Source organism: Prionailurus viverrinus, chromosome C2, assembly GCF_022837055.1.
Source record: "Prionailurus viverrinus isolate Anna chromosome C2, UM_Priviv_1.0, whole genome shotgun sequence".
Taxonomy (NCBI): domain Eukaryota; kingdom Metazoa; phylum Chordata; class Mammalia; order Carnivora; family Felidae; genus Prionailurus; species Prionailurus viverrinus.
This window is the reverse complement of record NC_062569.1, coordinates 9,107,307-9,129,270: the sequence shown is the minus strand read 5'-3', so window position 1 is coordinate 9,129,270 and position 21,964 is coordinate 9,107,307. Positions and strand designations below refer to the sequence as shown.

General features: G+C 42.2%; 1 protein-coding gene across 5 annotated transcripts in view; it reads left to right on the top strand.

Annotated features, from left to right (window-relative positions):
• The window catches only part of ULK4 (unc-51 like kinase 4), a 582,128-nt gene that overhangs the window by 292,022 nt on the left and 268,142 nt on the right, over nt 1-21,964 (top strand). The window contains exon 32 of one of the 5 annotated variants that reach the window (XM_047874601.1): nt 19,642-19,717. The exons of the other annotated variants lie outside the window; for them this stretch is intronic. Within the exon in view, the coding sequence (XP_047730557.1) occupies nt 19,642-19,668 (27 nt within the window). The 3' untranslated portion in view covers nt 19,669-19,717. The remainder of the gene's footprint in view (nt 1-19,641; nt 19,718-21,964) is intronic. 5 annotated transcript variants of the gene reach the window in all.

The window sequence follows — 21,964 nt, the reverse complement described above, 5'->3', positions numbered from 1 at the left end:
CCACCCAGGTGCTTCAATTATTATTATTATTTTTTTGTTAAGTTGATTGATTTATTTTGAGAGAGAATGTGAGAGCAAGGGAGGGGCAGAGAGAGAAGAAGAGAATCCCAAGCGGTCTCTGTGCTGTCAGTGTGCAGCTCAGTGCAGGGCTGAATCCCATGACCCGCCAACACCATGACCTGAGCTGAAATCAAGAGTTGGACACCCAACCAACTGAGCCACCCAGGCACCCCTCTTTTTTTTCTTAATTCACTTGACTGAAGTTTTAATTACTTTGCTTGCTCAAAGAACTAGCTTTCAGTTTTATTGATTTTTTTCTTTTTTCTTTTTTTCTAGTTCATTAATTTCTGCTTTTATATCCTCCTATTTCTTTTGGGTTTTATTTTTTTGCTCTTAACGCTAATTTTTAAAGGTAGAGGCTGAGGTCAATGATTTGTGACTGTTCTTTCTTTCTTTCTTTCTTTCTTTCTTTCTTTCTTTCTTTCTTACTTTCCCTTCCTTCCTTCCTTCTTTCCTTCCTTCCTTCCTTCCTTCCTTCCTTCCTTCCTTTTTCTTCCTTCCTTCCTTCCTTCCTTCCTTCCTTCCTTCCTTCCTTCCTTTCTTTTGAAAGAGCTAGAGAGAGCAAGGGATGGACAGGGGGAGAGGGAGAGAGAGAAAATATTAAGCAGGCTCCATGGACAGTGTGGAGCCTGACATGGGGCTCAGTTTCACGAGCATGAGATCATGACCCAAGCTGAAATCAAGTGTTGTTGCTTAACTGACTGAGCCACCCAGGCACCCCTCTGTTTTTCTAATATAATCATTTGGTACTATAAATTTCCTTCTAAGCACTGCCATAGTTCCATTCCACAAATTTTGATATGTTTTGTTTCCATTTTCATTTAGTTTTATGTAATTTCTAATTTCCTTTGTGATTTCTTCTTTGATTCATGGGTTATTTAGAAGTGTCTTATATAGCTTGCCATTATTTTAGGCCTACTAAATATATTCTTTATTGATTTCAATTTAATTAGATTGTAGTTAGAGAACATACATTGTATGATTTGCATGCTATATAATTTCTTCACACTTGTTTTATGACCCAGTATATGGTCTATTTTGGTAAATGGTCCTTGAACACTTGTAAAGAATGTGTATTCTGCTTTTGTTGGTTGGAATGTTCTGTGAATGTCAGTTAGGTCAAGTTTGTTGTTAGTGTTGTTCAGTCTTTTATATCTTTACTGGTTTTCTGGATACTTGTCTGTTACTTGTTGAGAGAGAAGTAAGAGAGTGTGTTGTGGCTTTAGTTAGTTGATTTTGGTTATATAAGTTCTGTTTTCTGTTTTGAAGCTCTGTTGTTCTATGTAAAAATTAAATTTAGGATTATATGTTGTCTTGAGGAATGGAACTCTTTATCATTATGAGGTGCCCCTCTTTTTGCCTGGAAGCTACTTTTATCCTGAAATCTACTTTGTCTGATGTTACCATTACTACCGTAGCTTTCCGTAATTAGTGTTAGTAAAGGATGTATCCTTTTCCTTTGTTTAACTTTTAAGCTGTCTATGCCTCTACATTCAAAGACATTTTCTTGAAGACAGATGTAGTTGGGGCTTGCCTTTTTATCCAATCCAATAATATTAGTTTTCTATTTCAGGTGTTTAGAACATTTTCATTAAATGTAATTATCATTGTTAGTATATTTAAATCTACGATCTTACCACCAGTTTTTTATTGTTCCTTCTGTTCTTTCTCTCTTCTTTCTGTCTTTTTGAGCCATCTTTTGGATCAGTTGAGTGTTTTCCTTTTTAGCGATTGGTGTAGGGTTTACAGTACGCATCTTTGGGGGCACCTGGGTGGCTCAGTTGGTTGACTGTCCAACTCTTGATCTCAGCTCAAGTCAGGATCTCATGGTTCAAGAGTTCTGCACTGACAGTGCAGAGCCTGCTTGGAATTCTCTCTCTCTCTCTCTCTCTCTCTCTCTCTCTCTCCCCCCCCCCCCACCCCATCTCTGCCCCTACCCCGCTCATGCTGTCTCTCAAAATAAATAAGTGAACTTTAAAAAAAAAAGGAAGTTAAAACAACTTAAAAATTTTTTTTAAAAAAATACACATCTTTGTGTAACCCACTGTTACCTGTTATAACTGTCATATAAGTTATTACCTTACATAATGGTTACCTGCAAATACACTGCTAGACAAAGTAGCCAAGAGTTGATTGGACACAAAAGATCACAGGTCAAATAGAAAAATTCTCACATCACACAGTTCGCTGAATCAGTTAAGCACACACAGTGAGAAGCAAGGATTGAGGTAAATTAACACGTTTTAAGGAGGGTGCAGGCAAGCTGGCATGCACAGGCCCCAAATCTGGGGGACGGGGTATTCATCTCTCACCCCTGCCTGCTACATCAGCCCTCCTCAGCGTTGAAACGTGAAGAGGGCCCACCAACAGAAAATGTCTCAGGCCAGCAATACGTATTTGCTGTCTGCGAGAGACACTGAGACGTGCGCAGGTGGCCCTGGCTGCAGCTTTGACCGTGTGCTTGCTGAACATCCGTGGATTTTATGTGTTTCTTCGGCAAAGAACACGCCGGACCTGATCAGATGTCATCAGCGTGTGGCTTAACTCTGTCTGCATGTTATACTGAATATTTGGTGCTTCCTGGTTTTATATTTAGTTTAATATTTAGTATATCATGAATGTTCAGGGTCTGGGGTCTCGTGCATGTTTAATGACTTGTGAATCCTTTGGTCCTCTCCTCCATCTCCATTCATGCTCAGCACGCTTCTGTTCTACACGTCCGTGTCATCGACTTCAAGCATCCCTTTTTTTCTTCCTTGTTTCTGTGTCTGAATGAAATACTCTCAAGTGATAGAGAAACGTACTTTATGTCACCTGATGTCTTATGTGAGGCCCTCACAGCAGCGTTCTTCTCTTCTTAGTGGCTTCCCATTCCATCTGTCAAAGGGTTGAACTCCTGCAGAGCCCTCTGTGGTATATGGTGATTACCTCCCCGGCCACATGCCTTCCTTCTCTTTCCCTTCCTGTGCTTTCACCGTCCTGACCTCTCCATTCCCAGAATAGGCTGTGCTTAGGGCTGCTTTTCTCCTACCTCAGGACCTTCGCTTCTCCTAGTCTCTCCCAGAATGTTCTTCTCCCATCTCTTTGCATGGCAGAGTTCATTCCATCCTGCAGATTCCAGAGATACTTGCTTTGCCTCTTGTCTGAAATAGCTGTGTCTCTAGCTTCACCTACCATCTGACAGGAAGTAGCCTTAGGTGGTAAGTAGCCACACATTAAATATCTGTCGGATAGGTGAGGGTAGAGTGCATTATCATTCTCAGTGCAGTGCTGGGCTTAAAATGCAAACGATTTTTTAAGATTTTTGTACAAGTATGTATCAACAAAATTGGTCCGTGGTTTCTGTGTCGAATTCACTACTGTGTTTTTTTTTTAACTTTGTATTTTGAAATATTTCTGGTTTCACCAATAATTGCAAAAGTAGGACAGAGAGGTCCTGTGTTCCTCACGTAGTTTCCCACCGTGATTCTGTCTTCTGTAACTCCAGTACGATATCACGACCAGAAAGTCTACATTGGTAGCTGCATAGTTCGCTTGGCGTGCATTTGGTGACATTTGTTTTATGGCTCGGGATGGGGCCTGCCTGGGTTTAGGTTCTGTGGACCTTTGAAAGGAATGTGTATTCTCGCATTTCTCGGAGTGGATGAGATCCTGTTGGCTGATGGTGGTGTTGAGTTCTTCCGTATCCTTGCTGGTTTCCTGTCTAGTGATTCTGTCAACTGTGGAGAGATGGGCGTGGAAGTCTTCAGCTGTAATTGTGGCTCGGTCACTTCTCCCTGTCTCCCACTTGGTTCTTCGGTGTTTTGCAGCTGTGTTGTTTCATATTCATACAAACCAAGGATGTTCATATCTTGTTAATGATTGGCACGATTATGTAATCTTATCATTGTTTATTATTTATTTGTGGTTATTTTATTTTTATGTAATGTCTGTGTTTCCTCTGATTTTCTTTCCTCTGTAGTCTGTTTTTTCTTTTTTTTTTAATTTTTTTTTTCAACGTTTATTTATTTTTTTTTGGGACAGAGAGAGACAGAGCATGAACGGGGGAGGGGCAGAGAGAGAGGGAGACACAGAATCGGAAACAGGCTCCAGGCTCTGAGCCATCAGCCCAGAGCCTGACGCGGGGCTCGAACTCATGGACCGCGAGATCGTGACCTGGCTGAAGTCGGACGCTTAACCGACTGCGCCACCCAGGCGCCCCATGTTGTTTTCTAATATCAGTACAGCCACACCTGCTTTTGATTCATGTTTGCATGGCATATCTTTTTCCATCCTCTTACTGTTGAAGCCGCCTTCATCTCTATATTTTAAATGAGCTACTTGTAGACAGCCTATATTTGGGTCCTTTCTCTCCCCCCCACCCCCTTAATCCACTCTGCAAGTCTGGCTTTTCAGTGATGTATTTATATGCTATATATTTAATATAATTATTGATACGTTATGTTAGTAAGTTTGCCATTTTATTTCTAGTTTCCCCCTTTTTTTGTTGTTAATCCTCTGTTTTCTTTTTCCTGCCATTCTGTGGATTACTGGGACATTTTCTTAGAATTCCATTTTGATTTGTCTATAGCATTTTTGAGTGTATCTCTTTGTTATAGGTTTGTTAGTTATTCTTGGTATCATAATTTATAAACATGCACACAAGTTATAATGATCTAATACTGTCCTATTTTTTGCCAGTTAGAATGAAGCATGGAAACTTTATCTCCCTTCACAGGAAGTTCTTTTGTTTATAAAATTCAGCTCTGAAGCTGTCAGGTCATGTTTTTTTGTTTTTTGTTTTTTGTTTTTTTTCTTTTTCTAAGTTTTTGTTTGCATTCCATTTAGTTAACATATGTAATATTAGTTTGCGGAATACAATGTAGTGATTCATCACATATATATAACACCCACTGCTCATCACAAGTACTGTTCTTAATACCCGTCACCCACTTAGCCCATCCTCCTGCCCACCTCGCCTCTAGCAACCCTCAGTTTGTTCTCTGTGGTTAAGAGTCTGTTTTATGGTTTGCCTGTCTCTTTTTTTTTTTCCTATATTCATCTGTTTCGTTTTTTAAATTGAACATAGGAGTGAAGTCATATGGTATTTGTCTTTCTCAGATGGACTTATTTCACTAAGAATTTACTGAATTTACTACTATATGTACCACAACTTCTTTTTTTTTTTTTTTTGTCAAATTGGTTTCCATACAACACCTGGTGCTCATCCCAACAGGTGCCCTCCTCAATACCCATCACCCACTTTCCCCTCCCTCCCACCCCCCATCAACCCTCAGTTGATTCTCAGTTTTTAAGAGTCTCTTATGCTTTGGCTGTCTCCCTCTCTAACTTTTTTTTTTCTTCCCCTCCCCCTTGGTCTTCTGTTAAGTTTCTCAGGATCCACATAAGAGTGAAAACATATGGTATCTGTCTTTCTCGGTATGACTAATTTCACTTAGCATCACACTCTCCAGTTCCATCCACGTTGCTACAAAAGACCATATTTCATTCTTTCTCATTGCCACGTAGTATTCCATTGTGTATATAAACCACAACTTCTTTATCCATTCATCAGTTGGTGGACATTTAGGCTCTTTCCTTAGTTTGCCTATTGTTGATAATGCTGCTGTAAACATCAGGGTGCATATGCCCCTTCAAAGCTGTATTTTTGTATCCTTTGGGTAAATACCTAGTGGTGTAATTGCTAGCTCAAAGTAGTTCTATTTTTAACTTTTTGAGGACCTTCCATACTGTTTTCCAGAGGGTCCACACCCCTTTGCAATCCCACCAACAGTGTAAGAAGGTTCCTCTTTCTCTATATGCTCGCCAACATCTCTTTCCGGTGTTGTTGATTTTAGCCATTTTGACAGGTATGAGGTGGTATCTCATTGTAGTTTTGATTTGTATTTCCCTGATGGTGAGTGTTGTTGAGGATTTTTTCATGTGTATGTTGGCCATCTGGATGTCTTCTTTGGAAAAATGTTCATGTTTTCTGTCCATTTCTTAACTGAATTAATTTGTTTTTCAGTGTTGAGTTTGATAACTTCTTTATAGATTTTGGATACTAACCCTTTAGCAGATATGTCATTTGGAAATGTCTTCTCCTGTTCCAACGTTGCCTTTTAGTTTTGTTGATTGTTTCCTCCGCTGTGCAGAAGCTTTTTATCTTAATGAGGTTCCCAATAGTTCATTTTTGCTTTAGTTTCCCTTGTCTCTAGAGATGTATCTAGTAAGAAGTTGCTGTGGCCAATATCAAAGAGGTTGCCGCCTGTATTCTCCTTTAGGATTTTGATGGTTTCCTGTCTCACATTTAGGTCTTTCATCAATTTTGAATTTATTTTTGTGTATAGTGTTAAGAAAGTGGTCCAGTTTCATTCTTCTCTGTGTCACCATTCAGTTTTCCCAACACCGTTTGTTGACGAGACTGTCTTTTTTCCACTGGTTATTCTTTCCTACTTTGTCAAAGATTGGCTGACCATATAGTTGTGGGTGCATTTCTGGGTTTTCTGTTCTGTTCTTTTGATCTATGTGTTTGTTTTTGTTCCAGAACCAGACTGTCTTGATCACTACAGCTTTGTAATATAACTTGACATCCAGAATTGTGATGCGTCCGACTTTCCTTTTCTTCTTCAGGATTGCTTTGGCTTTTTGGGGTCTTTTGTAGTTCCATGTAAATTTCAAGATTGTTCTAGCTCTGTAAAAACTTCTGGTTGTGTTTCATAGGGATTGCATTAAATGTGTAGATTGCTTTAGGTAGTAGACATTTTAACAATATTTGCTCTTCTTCATGAGCATGGAATGTTTTTCCATGTCTTTTTTTAAGTTATTTTTGGGAGAGCACAAGCAGGGGAGGGTCAGAGAGGGGGACAGAAGATCTGAAGCAGGCTGTGCGCTGACAAGCTGACAGCAGCGAGCCCAGTGTGGGGCTCAAACTCACAAACCGTGAGATCATGACCTGAGCCGAAGTCAGGTCAACCGACTGAGCCACCCAGGTGCCCTGGAATGTTTTTCCATTTCTTTGTGTCATCTTCAGCTGCTTTCATAAGTGTTCTATCATTTTTAGAATACAGTTCTTTTACCTCTTTGGTTAGGTTTATTCTAGATATCTTATGGTTTTTGGTGCAATTGTAAATGGGATGGATTCCTTGATTTCTCTTTCTGCTATTTCATTATTGCTGTACAGAAATGCAACAGATGTTTGTATGTTGATTTTATATCCTGTTACTTTGTTGAATTCATGTATCAGTTCTAGCAATTTTTTTGGTGAAGTCTTTCAGGGTTTCCACATAGAGTCTGTAGAGAGTGACAGTTTTACACAGATGTCGTCTGTAAAGAGTGAAAGTTTGACTACTTCTTTGCTGATTTAGAAGCCTTTTAGGGGCGCCTGGGTGGCGCAGTCGGTTGAGCATCCGACTTCAGCCAGGTCACGATCTCGCGGTCTGTGAGTTCGAGCCCCGCATCGGGCTCTGGGCTGATGGCTCAGAGCCTGGAGCCTGTTTCTGATTCTGTGTCTCCCTCTCTCTCTGCCCCTCCCCCGTTCATGCTCTGTCTCTCTCTGTCCCAAAAATAAATAAACGTTGAAAAAAAAATTTAGAAGCCTTTTATTTCTTTTTGTTGTTGGATTGCTATGGCAAGGCCTTCCAGTACTATGTTAAATAGTATTGTTGAGAGTGGACATTCCTTTTATGTTCCTGAGCATAGAGGAAAAGCTCTCAGTTGTTCCCCGTTGAGGATGATATTATTGTGGGTCTTTCATATATAGCCTTTATGATGTTGGGATATGTTCCCTCTGTCCTTACTTTGTTGAAGATTTTTATCAAGAATGATGCTGTACTTTGTCAAATGCTTTTTCTGCATCTATTGACAGGATCATATGGTTCTTATCCTTTCTTTTATTAATGTGGTGTATCATGTTGATTGATTTGTGAATACTGAGCCACCCCTGGATAAATCTCACTTGAATGTGGTGATTGATTCTTTTAATGGACTGTTGGATTCGATTTGTTAGCGTTCTGTTGAGAATTTTGCATCCACGTTCATCAGGAATATTGGCCTGTAGTTCTTTTTAGTGGGGTCTTTGTCTGGTTTTGGAATCAAAGTAATGCTGGCCTCTTAGAATCAGTTTGGGAGTTTTCCTTCCATTACTATTTTTGGAAAAGTTTGAGAAGAATAGGTATTAACTCTTCTTTAAATGTTTGGTAGAATTTCCCTGGAAAGCCCTCTGGCCTTGGACTTTTGTTTGTTGGGATATTTTTGAGTACTAATTCACTTTCTTTGCTGGTTATTGGTCTACCCAACTTTTCTATTCCTGTTTCAGTTCTGGTAGTTTGTATGTTTCTCAGGATTTATCCATTCCTTCCAGATTGCCCCATTTGTTGGCATATATTTTTTTCATGATATTCTCTTATAATTGTTGTTGGTTGTGGTTTCTCTTCTCTCATTTGTGATTTTACTTATTTGGGTCCTTTCTGTTTCCTTTTGGATAAGTCTTGCTAGGGATTTATCAGATTTATTAACTCTTTCCAAGGACCAGCCCTGGTTTTATTGATCTGTTCTACTGTTTATGTTTGTGTGTTTCTAAATCATTTATTTCTATTCTCGTATCTATTATTTCCCTCCTTCTGCTGGCTTCAGGCTTCATTTGCTGTTCCTTTTCTAGCTTCTTTAGGTGTAGTGTTAGGTTGTGTATTCCTTCTTGACTAGGCCTGTATTACTATATACTTCCCACTTATGACCACTTTTGCTGCATCCCAAAGGTTTTGGACCATTGTGGTTTATTTATTTATTTTTTTTTAATATGAAATTTATTGTCAAATTGGTTTCCATACAACACCCAGTGCTCATCCCAACAGGTGCCCTCCTCAATACCCATCACCCTCCCTCCTCTCCTTCCCCTCCCTCCTACCACCCATCAACCCTCAGTTCTCAGTTTTTAAGAGTCTCTTATGGTTTGGCTCCCTCCCTCTCTAACTTTTTTTTTCTTCCCCTCCCCCATGGTTTTCTGTTAAGTTTCTCAGGATCCACATAAGAGTGAAAACATATGGTATCTGTCTTTCTCTGTATGACTTATTTCACTTAGTGTAACACTCTCCAGTTCCATCCATGTTGCTACAAAAGGCCATATTTCATTTTTTCTCATTGCCACATAGAATTCCATTGTGTATATAAACCACAATTTCTTTATCCATTCACCAGTTGATGGACATTTAGGCTCTTTCCATAATTTGGCTATTGATGAAAGTGCTGCTATAAACATTGGGGTACAAGTGCCCCTATGCATCAGCACTCCTGTATCCCTTGGGTAAATTCCTAGCAGTGCTATTGCTGAGTCATAGGGTAGATCTATTTTTGATTTTTGGAGGAACCTCCACACTGTTTTCCAGAGCGGCTGCACCAGTTTGCATTCCCACCAACAGTGCAAGAGGGTTCCCGTTTCTCCACATCCACACCAGCATCTGTTGTTTCCTGAGTTGTTCATTTTAGCCAATCTGACCGGCGTGAGGTGGTATCTCAGTGTGGTTTTGATTTGTATTTCCCTGATGAGGAGTGATGTTGAGCATCTTTTCATGTGCCTGTTGGCCATCTGAATGTCTTCTTTAGAAAAGTGTCTATTCATGTCTTCTGCCCATTTCTTCACTGGATTATTTGTTTTTCAGGTGTGGAGTTTGGTGAGTTCTTTATAGATTTTGGATACCAGCCTTTTGTCCGATATGTCATTTGCAAATATCTTGTCCCATTCTGTTGGTTGCCTTTTAGTTTTGTTGATTGTGTCCTTTGCAGTGCGGAAGCTTTTTCTCTTCATGAGGTCCCAGTAGTTCATTTTTGTTTTCAATTCCCTTGCCTTTGGAGATGTGTCAACTAAGAAATTGCTGTGGCTGAGGTCAGAGAGGTTTTTCCTGCTTTCTCCTGTAGGGTTTTGATGGTTTCCTGTCTCACATTCAGGTCCTTTATCCATTTTGGTTTTATTGTTGTGAATGGTGTAAGAAAGTGGTCTAGTTTCATTCTTCTGCATGTTGCTGTCTAGTTCTCCCAGCACCATTGTGTTTTCATTATCGTTTGTTGTTATGTGCTTTAAAAATTTTCTTTTTTAATTTCCTGCTTGACCCATCATTCTTTAGTAGGATGTTCTTTAACCTCTGGGTATTTGTGGTCTTTCCAAATTTTTTCTTCTGGTTGACTTCAAGTTTCGTAGTACTTTGGTCTGAAAATTTACATGGTATGATCTCAATCTTTTTGTACTTGTTGAGTCCTGATTTATAATCTGTTCTGGAGGATGTCCCATGTGCACTTGAAAAGAATGTGTATTCTGCTACTTTAGGAAAAAATGTTCTGAATATATCCGTTAAGTTCAACTGGTCCAGTGTGTCGTGCAAAGCTATTGTTTCCTTGTTGAATTTCTGCTTAGATAATCTGTCCATTGCCATAAGTTGGGTTTAAAGTTCCCTACTATTAACGTTTATTATCAATGAGTTCTTTTTGTTTGCTATTGTTTTCATATATTGGTGCTTCAAGGTGGGGGCATAAATATTTACAATTGTTAGGTCTTCTTGTTGGATATGATACATTGTCCTTCTTCATGTCTTGTTACAGTCTTTGGTTTAAAGTCTAGTTTGTCTGATATTAAGTATTGCTACTCTGGTGTTCTTGTGATGGTCGTTGGCATGATAGATGGTTCTCCATCCCCTCACGTTCAATCTGCAGGTGGCTTTACATCTAAAATGTGACTCTTGGAGGCAACATATGATGGATCTTGTTCTTTTTTATCCATTCTGATACACTATGTCTTTTGATTATATCATTTAGTCCATTTACATTCAGAGTGATTATTGATAGATGTGAATTTAGTGCCATTTTATTATTTGTTTTGTTGTTGTCTCTGGAGATTTTCTTTGTTCCTTTCTAGTCTTTGTCCCTTTTGGTACTCCTTTTCCACTCAAAGAGTCCCCTTTATATTTCTTGATGGGCTGGCTTGGTGGTCACAAACTCCTTTCATTTTTGTTTGTCTGAGAAACTCCTCATCTTTCCTTCTATTGCGAATGACATCTTTGCTGGATAGAATATTCTTGGCTGCATATTTTTGCCATTCAGCACATTGAATGTATCATGTCAGTCCCTTCTGGACTGTCAAGTTTCTGTGGAGATATTTGCTGCTAACCTGGTTTGTCTTCCCTTGTAGGTTAGGATTTCTTTTCCCTTGTTGCTTTCAGGATTCTTTCCTTATCTCTGTATTTTCCATATTTTACTATGATATGCCTTAGTGTTGGCTAGCTTTTGTTGATTTGGATGGGAATTCTCTGTGCCTCTTGGATTTGGATATCTGTTTCCTTCCCCAGATTAGGGAAGTTCTCAGCTTTAATTTCCTCAAATAAACCTTTTGCCCCCTTTTCCCTCTCTTCCTCGGGAACTCCTATCAAACAAATGTTATTATGCCTTATGAAGTCACTGAATTCCCTAAGTCTGTATTCATGATCCCATATTGTTCTTTCATTTTTTTTCAGTTTCATTATTTAACATAATTTTTATCTTCTATGTCATTTATTCATTCCTTTATTTCCTCCATCCTTGTTGTCATTGCATTCAGTCGGTGTCACATCTTGGTTATGGCATTTTTCATTTTGTTCTGACTAGTTTTAGTTAATTTATCTCTGCTGTAAGGGACTCCCTGTGTCTTCTATGCTTTTCTCGAGCCCAGTTAGTATTCTTATGATTGTTGCTTTAAATTCTGGATCAGGCACTTTACTTACATCTGTTTTGATTAGATCCCTGGCATGACCTTTTCTTGTTCTTTCTTTAGGGATGGATTCCTTCATCTTGGCATTATGTCTAGGTCTCTATCTTCTTCTGTGTGTTAGGAAAGCCTATTATGTTTTCTGCTGCTGAGACTAATGGCTTTATGAAGAAGAGGTCATATACTGTCCAGGGCCTGGCACTTCAGGAAGTGTCTCTGGTGTATGCTGTGTGCACTCTGCTGCTGTGTTTTGGCTGCCCTTTATCTTGGGTCATTTCTTTGCAGAGTTTCTCCTTGCCTGCAGTGGAGAGAGTTTGGACCTTGTCCAGAATGTGGTGAGTTTAACTCGGTGTGCTCTGGTCTGTTTGTTAACAGAGACCTCATGCTATTTCCATTAGAGCTGAAGCTTTGTATAACTCTGTAGTCCATCTATGTGCATGCAGGGGGGTTGTGCTGGTCTTCTGGGGGAGTGGCCTGCTGCTTTGGTTCTCAGGCCCACTGCCCAGAAAAGCAGCACCTGCAGGGCACAGGGGGGCAGGCCTTGGTGCAAGTGGTTTAGGCTGCCACTGTTGGCACTCTACTTCTTAGGTCAGTTTATGTTGAGGTGCAGGAGAGAGAAATGGCTCTCTGTCCCTCTCCCCCTCGCCCTCTGTCTCCCTCTCTCTCTCTCTCGCCTCTCTCTGTGACCAGGGATCCCTCCACTCTGCAGCACCCACAGTCTGTTGCTCCCTCAAATCACGTCTCCATTCCTCTTGTCTCCAGAGAGGGGAGTTCACACCTGCAATTGTCCAGGAAGCCCTTCTAGGAGAGTGAACAATCTCCCCTTTTGTGTCTTAGGTGTCCCTCAGATCTTTGCTTCGCCTCGTCTGTGTCTGGGCTGTCTGTGGTACACCTGTGTTCTATCCCAGCTAGGCCAGCTGAGTTTTAAAACTCCAAACTTTAGGGACTTGCTGTGGCTCGGATCCATGTTGGTCCCACGGGGATGGGTTCACTGCACTGAGACTAATGCAGTTTTGTCCAAGAAGGGCAGTCGCACCAAAGTGAGGGGTACGGATTTTGGAGTAAAGGACAGCAAGGAGCCGATGTTCAAGTTACCTACCCTCAGCAGGTGTCTCTGCACTTATGCTGAGAGGCGGGGAAGGGTAATGGCACCCCCGGCTCTTTGGTCCCTGGAGAGGCCACTTCTTCCAGTTACACTCCAAGAAGGGAGTTCTGTCTCTTCGAGTGCATCCCAGGGAATCCTCAGATTGCGCCATCTGCTCCCAGGCTATCTACTCTCCTCCTCCACAGGAGCACAGCAGTGCTCACTGGGTTCCACACTGGTCATGCCGCAGACCTCTAAAACTTCCATCTCTGAGTCCCACTGGTTGTAAAAACTCAGGAAAATCAGCCCCTCTCATTTTCCCAGTCAGTGTCTTTGGAGAATTGTTTTCCTTGTGTGATCCCCATGTGCGCTCGCTCTCTCTCTCTCTCTCTCTCTCTCCCTCTCCCCCTCCCTCTCCCCCTCTCCCCCTCTCTCTGTCCCTCTCCCCCTCGCCCTCTGTCTCCCTCTCTCTCTGTCTCCCTCTCTCTCTATTGCCTCTTTCTGTGACCAGGGATCCCTCCACTCTGCAGCACCCACTGTCCGTTTCTCCCTCAAATCATGTCTCCATCCCTCCTACCTTCCATGATGTGGCCTTTTCTCTCCCTCTAGTTAGGCAGTTTGTCCTAGGCCTCAGATTGATTTTTTGAGTATTCAGAATGATTTAATATTTATCAAGCTGTGCTCGAGGGATGAGACAAAGCTAGGGTCCTCCTACTGCTCTGCCATCTTGGCTTCTCTCTGGTCGTGGTTCTTTTTAAGGAGATTCTAGCTCTCTGACCATTTAAAAGCCTTTCGTCTTAGTGTAGTTTCAGATTTGCAGAAAGATTGTATAGATAGTACAGAGTTCCTCTGTACTCTTACCCAGTTTTCTTGTTAAGATCTTACATTACTGTGCTACATTTGTCACAGTTGGCAATCCAATACTTGACTCAGATTTTCTGCTTGTCCATAGTTCCTTTTTCTTTTCTTGGCATCATTATGACATTTAGTCATCATGTCTCCTCAATCTCCTCCTCAGACTTCCCTTGTTTTTGATGACCTTGCTGGTTTTGAGTAGCCCTGGTGTTTTGACAAATGGCCTGTAATCCGAGAGTGCCCGGTGTTTTTGTTTTTTGTTTTTTATTCGTGGTAAGATAGTCATGGGTTTGAGGGAGGAATACCAGAGAGGTGAAGTGCCATTTGCATTACATCACAGTAAGACCTATGAAGAGCAATCAGCATGCTCTGTCACTGAGCATTGACCTTGACTGTGTAGCTGAGGTTTTTCAGGTTTCTCTTGTATAATGTTCCTTTCTCCCTATTTCTGTACTTCACTCTTTGGAAAGGAGGTCATGAAGCTCGTCCAGCGCTGGAAGGATGCCGAATTCAGCTCTGACTACTTGAGGGCACAGTATCTACATACATTATTTGGAAGTTTTCTCTATGGGAGATTTATCTCTTCATTTACTTTTTTTTTATCGTTTGACAACTTTTAAAATTGCTTCCCTAGTTATTGCCCCTTAAAGCTTTTTTCTGTATTTTAGAAATTTGAATATTTCTAAAATATCATCCAAATCCATCAGTTATCAGAGTGGCACTGTATACATATTTATTTAAACATATATGGTTATTTACTCCCTTTTCTTCCTAGTTTGTTGTATTTGTGACTTCTGTTTTGTTTGCACTACAATAGCTAGTGTTTCATGATTTTTTCCCCCTCAAATCACTAGCTCTCGGATATTTACCAGTTCTACCAATTTTATCCCATTACGTTAATTCCCTCTAAAAACATCACTAATCATTCCTTTCTCTTTTATTAGAATTTTTTTTGTCCTTTTCCTTATTCCTGGATTTCAGGGCTGTTATCCTCTCATCAATTTTCCTTGTGAGAAGTAATGGGTGCCAACCAGAGCTACCCCTGTCTCCTGAGAGTGTCAGGGACAGAAGTGGAAAGTGTTACATGTGGAAGTTTGTGTGCGACTTGGGGCAGTCACTGTCATTCAGTCGGTTGGTTCGTTGGGCACTACTGGGGGCTTGGCCTCAGTGAGCTCCCGGTTTACTGTGGAGGCCAACATAAATCAGCAGTTTAGTGCAACGTTGTGTAAGTTATAACAGATAACAGCGGGCCAGCTCTCGGGTGCTGGGTGATTAGAGCCGGGGCACGTTTGTGCTGAGCCCAAAGCCGTGCAGTTTGCGTGATGGGCCGTGTCGGGCACCACCAAAGTGTGTACTTGCTCAGTCCTCTTTCCTGAAGGGCACAGGCCCCCAACTGTGCCGTTGCCTGTGTGACTCCTGCTCTCCTGGCAAGAGTAACTTCGGGCAGTGTGCCTCTTGTGCCTTTTTGGCTGTCTCTTCTGAAGGATCATCTGGGCTCTTGTGACCAGGTGGGATGCCTTTGTCACAGGTGCTCACAGCACCCTGTGCTTCTGAACACTGCTTGTCACAGATGCAGTTTCATGTGATGAGTTGATTAGGGTCTGTCACTGCACCATTGACTTCAGACAGCAGAGACTGTCCTATTTTGTCACCGTTCTATCCCTGCACCCAAATCGGGGAATGGCACATCATAGGTTCTCAGCAAAGGCCTTCATTGAATGAGCAGTGGTAGATGCCAGGTGCATTGGGTTCAAACTCTGAAGTCCCTTATGTCCATGCCAAAGGGTTTGGACTCTGCCTCGTGTCCTCTGGTGAGCCTTGGAAGAACCTTAAGCAAGGATTTCACATGATTGCATTTAATCTAGAAAGATCTACTTGGAACCATTTATGTGAAAAGCATGATTTAGGACATGTGTGTAAGGCAATGTTAACCAGTAGGTATTTCTTAATTTTGTAGATATTAACCAGTAGTTACTGTTCACAACACTCCCATTTTGGAAGTGCCTTTTATAGGCAGTCTTTTAATACATTTATGTAGATTCTTTCCTATGCTATGCTTAGGAATGGTTTTTAGAGGTTTCACCTGTGGTAAGTCGAATATTGCCTCCACCTACCAGAGGTCCCTATCTTAATCCCTGAAACCTGTGTATTTTAGGTTGCTTGGCAAAGGGGAAATTAAGGTTGCAGGTGGGATTAAGGTTTTAATCAGTTTACTTTAGAGAGATTATCCTGGATTATCCAGGTGGGCCCAGAGTAATCATAAGCATCCTTAAATATGGAAGGAGGAGACAGAAGGGGCTCTAAAAGTGACAGCATGAAATGCAAGACAGACTCAACTGGCCCTTGCTTACTCTGACTCTGGAAGGGTGCCACAGGCCAAGGATTGCCAGGAGCCTCTGGAAGCTGGAAAAGACTGGCCTCCAGGAAGGAATGCAGCCTCACCAACATCTTGATTTTTAGTTCAGTGAGACCCAGCTTGGACTTCTGACCTCCAGAACTATGAGGTAATAAATTTGCGTTGTTTTAAGCCACTAAGTTTGTGGTAATTTGTCACACCCATAATGGGATACTAACAGAAAACCACTTAACTGTGGTTTATAATAAGCCTACCGTGTAAGCAATCATGAGAAAGAATACAAAGGAGTCTTTGTAGAAGCAGCAACTGAGATTAACTATGAAATTCCGCTTGGGTCTTTTTGTGTTTGTGTATTTGATGGGTGATAAAAGTGTCCACATATATTGGCTGCTTTTTTAGATTAAAATTCACATTAATGTTTCTTGATCTAAATTGGTCAAAGCAGAAATAATCTTCTTTTTTTATTCTGATGCTGCCCCCACATGATTCACATGTGAATAATTCCTGCTGTGCCAAATAACCATGGCAGTTTGTAGGTTTCGTTGTAAAAATAATTCATTTTGCTCTCCATGGCAGGTTTTGCTTTGAAATATATTACTCATGTGCTCTGGGAGATTGCTCACATATGTCTCTCTGTCTGTGTCTGCTCTCCTGAGATGCTCTGTGTCTGTTGAAGCACTGCATTTTTATTTTTATTTCACTATAAAACGTTCGATAGTTTTCCATAGCTCCAGTTGAGCCACTTTTTAGCAATTAACATTTTAGAGGGTTTAGTTAGAGAGTATGCCGTGTTGTAAAGCAGTTGAGATGGATGGCAGGGGTAGCAGGCTGGAGCAGGGTCAGCTGCTTCCAGTCTTGCGATGGAGGCTGCTGTGGGCGGGGGAGGGACTGGTTGGGTCCAACTGGGACGTCTCTGCATTGGTCAGCTTTGCTTTTAGGAGATTCTTGTGATGTTCGGCAGGTCCCCTCATCTCCAAGGGGCCTGAGAACTCTTAAAGTTTATTAGCTTGAGTCCTTTGGGAAGTCGGGGACTGCCACTAATGAAAGGCATGCTTAGAAATGAGGTTTTTTTTTTAATTTTTTTTTAACATTTATTTTTATTTTTTGAGACAGAGAGAGACAGAGCATGAACGGGGGAGGGGCAGAGAGAGAGGGAGACACAGAATCGGAAGCAGGCTCCAGGCTCTGAGCCATCAGCCCAGAGCCTGACGTGGGACTCGAACTCACGGACCGCGAGATCGTGACCTGAGCTGAAGTCGGACGCTTAACCGACTGAGCCACCCAGGCGCCCCTAGAAACGAGTTTTTAAGAAAGTTGTTACTGTTTTAATTTCGGGAAATGCCACGTTCGGAGAATGTAGTGCAGCTGCGGCATTTAGGAGTTTTGTTTGGGTCTCCCCTTTCCTCCGTGTGGCGCGTGATGAAGTGTACGTTTTACCTTTGGGCTCTTCTGTTGTGCAGAGCTGCCCCCTGCCCCGAATCTCTAAGTTTGTGTTTTGAGGAGCATATCTCTTTTTTGGCCTTAATTTTTTTTCCCCCAATGGTAACTCTGCTGTCTCAGGATGGCGATCAGGATTACCTCTCTGAATGTGGGTGTTGTTACCTCCTTAGGACCTGCCCAGAAACCTGTCCCCTGCCCACCTACCCCCCACCCCATAAGTACCTGCATTACTCCCTCCCCATGGCCCGGGCAGGAACCCAGACAACAACACGAGGTGGTTCTACACTGAATTCATTGTTTGGTGTCACCAGGGACTTGATTGCGCAGGACCCTGGACTATCTGCCTAAAACATTCAAGCTGGAACATGCTCTGGGGGGAGGGATAGGAAAAGCCAAATTTTCCTTAAGATATAAAAGCTATGTGGACAACTTGCCATGTCCTGATGAGTGCAAAGCCCTACATGTTTTGAGCCTGAAGACGGAAAGCCCCTGTGTATTTTCCCTGGTCTACACAGAAAAGCTCTTTGGGCCTGATTCAGTTTCCCCAAGAATCCGTTGGCATGGCCCTGCTTCACGAGAACAAGTAAGACTTAGCTTTTGGTTTGCCTGTGGGTGGCACATGGGACTTACCTTGAGATTTTTACATTATGCCCCACACGGAATGGGGAGATGGCAGAGTGAGTAGCTGAGTATCTGTTGTGGTTGGGACCCTTCTCAGCCACCTCCACGCTGCATGAGATCAAGGTTCTCAGTGGACTTTGCCTCCTGAGCAAAGAGTCTGCAGAGTCAGCCTGTTCTCCAGCCTGGGCGCCAACCTTGGGAAATTAGACTCCGGTGGGCTGCTACTTCTGTCTGGAAGGTAGAGGTTAGGGATGTGCTAAGTAGCCTACGGCGCACAGTCTGGCCGCCACAACAAAGTCAGTAGCAGCCACGTCGCTCTGGAGTCCGGCTCGCTGTCTTCCAGATTTCTGACTACTGCTGTCCTCGTTCTTGGTGACTTCAGTGTTCGTGTGGATGGCCATTCGGCACCTCACCCGTCTTCTGTTCCGTTCCGTCCCTACACACACCTGACCTGCCCATCTGTGGACACGTTTCCAACCTTGTCTCCCTTATAAGTGCACTATCTTCACGGCCTGGCTCCGAGCCGCCTCCTCACTGATTTTCCATCTTAGCCATAGTAGTTACCTCAGAAGTTCTCAGATGTCTAGGCCACTGATCCAGCCAGCCTCACTATCTGCTAGCCTCTCTGTGTCATCCCTTCCCTTCCTCAGCTCCATCTCCTGCCTTTGAAAGCACCCAGATTCCCTCACCCCCTTCCCTGTCCCTTACTCCCCCGTCAGACCTACCACTTTCTTGAAGCCCAGCTGTCCTCTTGTTCTTCACCGGCAGCTGATAAATTAAAATCTCCTGGCGGAAAACATACAGTTATACCAACTGGTTTCTCTGTATTTTTTTTTAATTGTTCATGTTTGTTTATTTTTGAGAGAGAGAGAGAGAGAGAGAGGGAGGGAGGGAGGGAGGGGCAGAGAGGAAGACACAAAATCGGAAGCAGGCTCCAGGCTCCGAGCTGTCAGCACAGAGCCCGACGCGGGGCTCGAACCCGTGAACCGTGAGATGATGACCCGAGCCGAAGTCGGACGCTCAACCGACTGGACCCCCCAGCCGCCCCCAACTGGTTTCTCTTTCAATTAACTGACTGTATCTCAACTGGAAATCTGTGCTGGGAGTCCACGCGCGCTTCATGTGTGGTTTCCCGCTCTCCAGTTGAACACCTTCCTTGGGGTAACATCCCCAGTTGAGCGTCCGACTTCGGCTCAGGTCATGATCTCTCGGTTCGTGAGTTCAAGCCCCCACATCAGGCTCTGTGCTGACAGCTCAGAGCCAGGAGACTGCTTCGGATTCTGTGTCTCCCTCTCCCTCTCGCCCCTCCCCAGCTCACTTTCTCTCTGACTCTCTCAAAAATAAACAAGCATTAAAACATTTTTAAAAAATGATGCGAAAGCACATACATGTTTAGGTCTCTTCCCAAGCTAGCTTCCTTGCCTGCTTGGTTGATTTAACGTCTATTCTGGTGAAATTTCCACCCACACTTCTAAATAATGTTTTTAATTTCAGCTTTTCCTCATTCTTCTTCTTTAGATGTTTTACTACTTCTGCACATTTTGACCAGAACCCTACTTCTAGAAAAGTGAAGACCTCAGTCTTCTCTATTAAGGTTTGTTTCGTTTCCATAAATTACTTGATTTATTGTGAGGAATAATGTATAGACTTTGTCGTTACGAGGAATTTTTCCCAGTGCGATGACACAGCTCTGCAGGCCACTGTAGGTCAAGTCCTCATTGGGTATGTGAGACTGTGGAGTGGATGGGAGCACAATGCTGGGGACAGAGTAGATGCTTAGTAAATGTATGTTATAAACTTAGGAGGATAATGTGTCGGTTTCCACATTTTTTTCCCCCTGATTTTCATTTGTATCCTCTCTGTCAGACTTGTGTACTTAGCAAGCACTAATGATTTTAGTCAAGTGAGATGAGGCTTTGAAATCCCTCCCCTTACCTGGGCCGATTTCTGTTGGGGGAGAGGAAGATGCTGACTTTCCAGTGTTAACCTTTCCTTCTCCCTTGCTGTTATCATCACTATTGGGATGGGTCAAGAGAGGTGCCAAGACCCCTGGCCTCTCTACAAGGACTTTCAGAGGGTTTATTTTCACAGAACTTTCCTCCTTGGAGCCAAGGTGATTAGGGACTACTCGGAAAAAGCCCAACAATACAAACCCATTCCTCTTCCTCCCTCCCTCCCTCCCTCCCTTCCTGACATATTTGTTTATTCAACTAAAATATCTTGCAGTAATGACATTGGTTATGATAATCTGGAGAAAATAAAGCTAAATTTAATGCAATTGTCTGTTTTATCCCCCAGAACCCTGTTACTACAGGTGAGAGATTGACAGATCTGAAACAGGAAATCAATTCATTAGATTTTTGTTCTCTCATCCCTAGTTTTGATCATTTTAGCTAAATGAAATATGTTTAAATTTAAGAGAATGTATACATCACTTATATCATGTACTTGAAAATTAAGGCAAACCCATTGTTATAAGAGTTCTTAATGATCACTAACCATACTCACTGGCTTGGATTATCCTTTGACTATAATGAACTCACTTCTGATGGGGACGGAAGCATCCATTATATTATATCAAATGCTAGTAATTGAAAACCAGGATGAGCAGGGGGATAGAAAGAATACTGTTGGGTAATGTTTTGTCCTTTAAAAAAAATTTTTTTTTAATGTTTATTTTTGAGAGAGAGAGAGAGCGCGCGCGTGAGCGTGCGCGCGAGTGGGGGAGGGGCAGAGAGAGAGACACAAATTTGAAGCAGGCTCCAGGCTCTGAGCTGTCAGCACAGAGCCTGATGCGGGGCTCAAACCCACGAACAGTGAGATCCTGACCTGAGCTAAAGTTGGACGCTTGACCGACTGAGCCACCCTGGCGCCCCACTTTTGTTCTTTTGACCTTGACATTTTGCTTTTAAGATTTTCACCTTTGGCCTTTGGTTTTCTACAGTTTTGCTATGATCTGCTTCTGTGTTTTATTTTTAACCTGTTTTGGATTAACTGAGCTTCTTGAATCTGTGGGTTAAGGGTTTTTTTTTGCTAATTTAAAATACTTTTTTAATCAGTTGCAGAGAGTACTTGGCTCTTACCTCTCTCAGTATTTCTTCTGCTTTGTTCCTTCATTCTTGCTCATTCCCTTTTCATTCTGGGCTCAAATTTTACCTGTTAGATCTTTTGAGTGTCCCACATGTTTACTTACAGTCTTAACCATTGTTTCCATCATTTCTTTCCCTTTCTGTTTAGTTATTTTTTAACCTATCTTCTAGAAGACAAAGCATGGATTTAGTTGTATCTAAATTACGTTTCAAGCCCATCCATGATATTGTTAATATAGATATTTTTAATTGTTCAATTCCAGGATGTCCGTTTGATTTTTTAGGCCGATTACAGCTTTCTGTGACTCTCCCTTTATTCCATCTGTTTTGCCACTGTTTTCTTCATTATTCATAATTATTTTGAAATCCTTCTGTAGTAACTCCAGCATTTTTTTCCCTCTTAATATTGGTCAAATTTTCTTGCCTGTTTGCATGTCTAGCTTTTTTTTTTTTTTTTTTTAAAGCACACGCACAAGTAGGGGAGAGGGGCAGAGGAAGAGAGAAAATCTAAAGCTTGGTTGTATGCTCAGCACCGAGCCCTCTGCTTAGCACAGAGCCCTTCCCACCACCCTGGGATCGTGACCTGAGCCAAAAATCAAGAGTCGGACGCTCAACGCACCGAGCCTCCCAGGCGCCTCCGCATGTCCAGCAGTTTTTTGTTGTATACTTAGATAAACACTATAGAGATTACTGATGATATTATATCTTCTATCAGAGAGAGGCCCCACCTCTTTTTTCTTAGACGTTTAGGG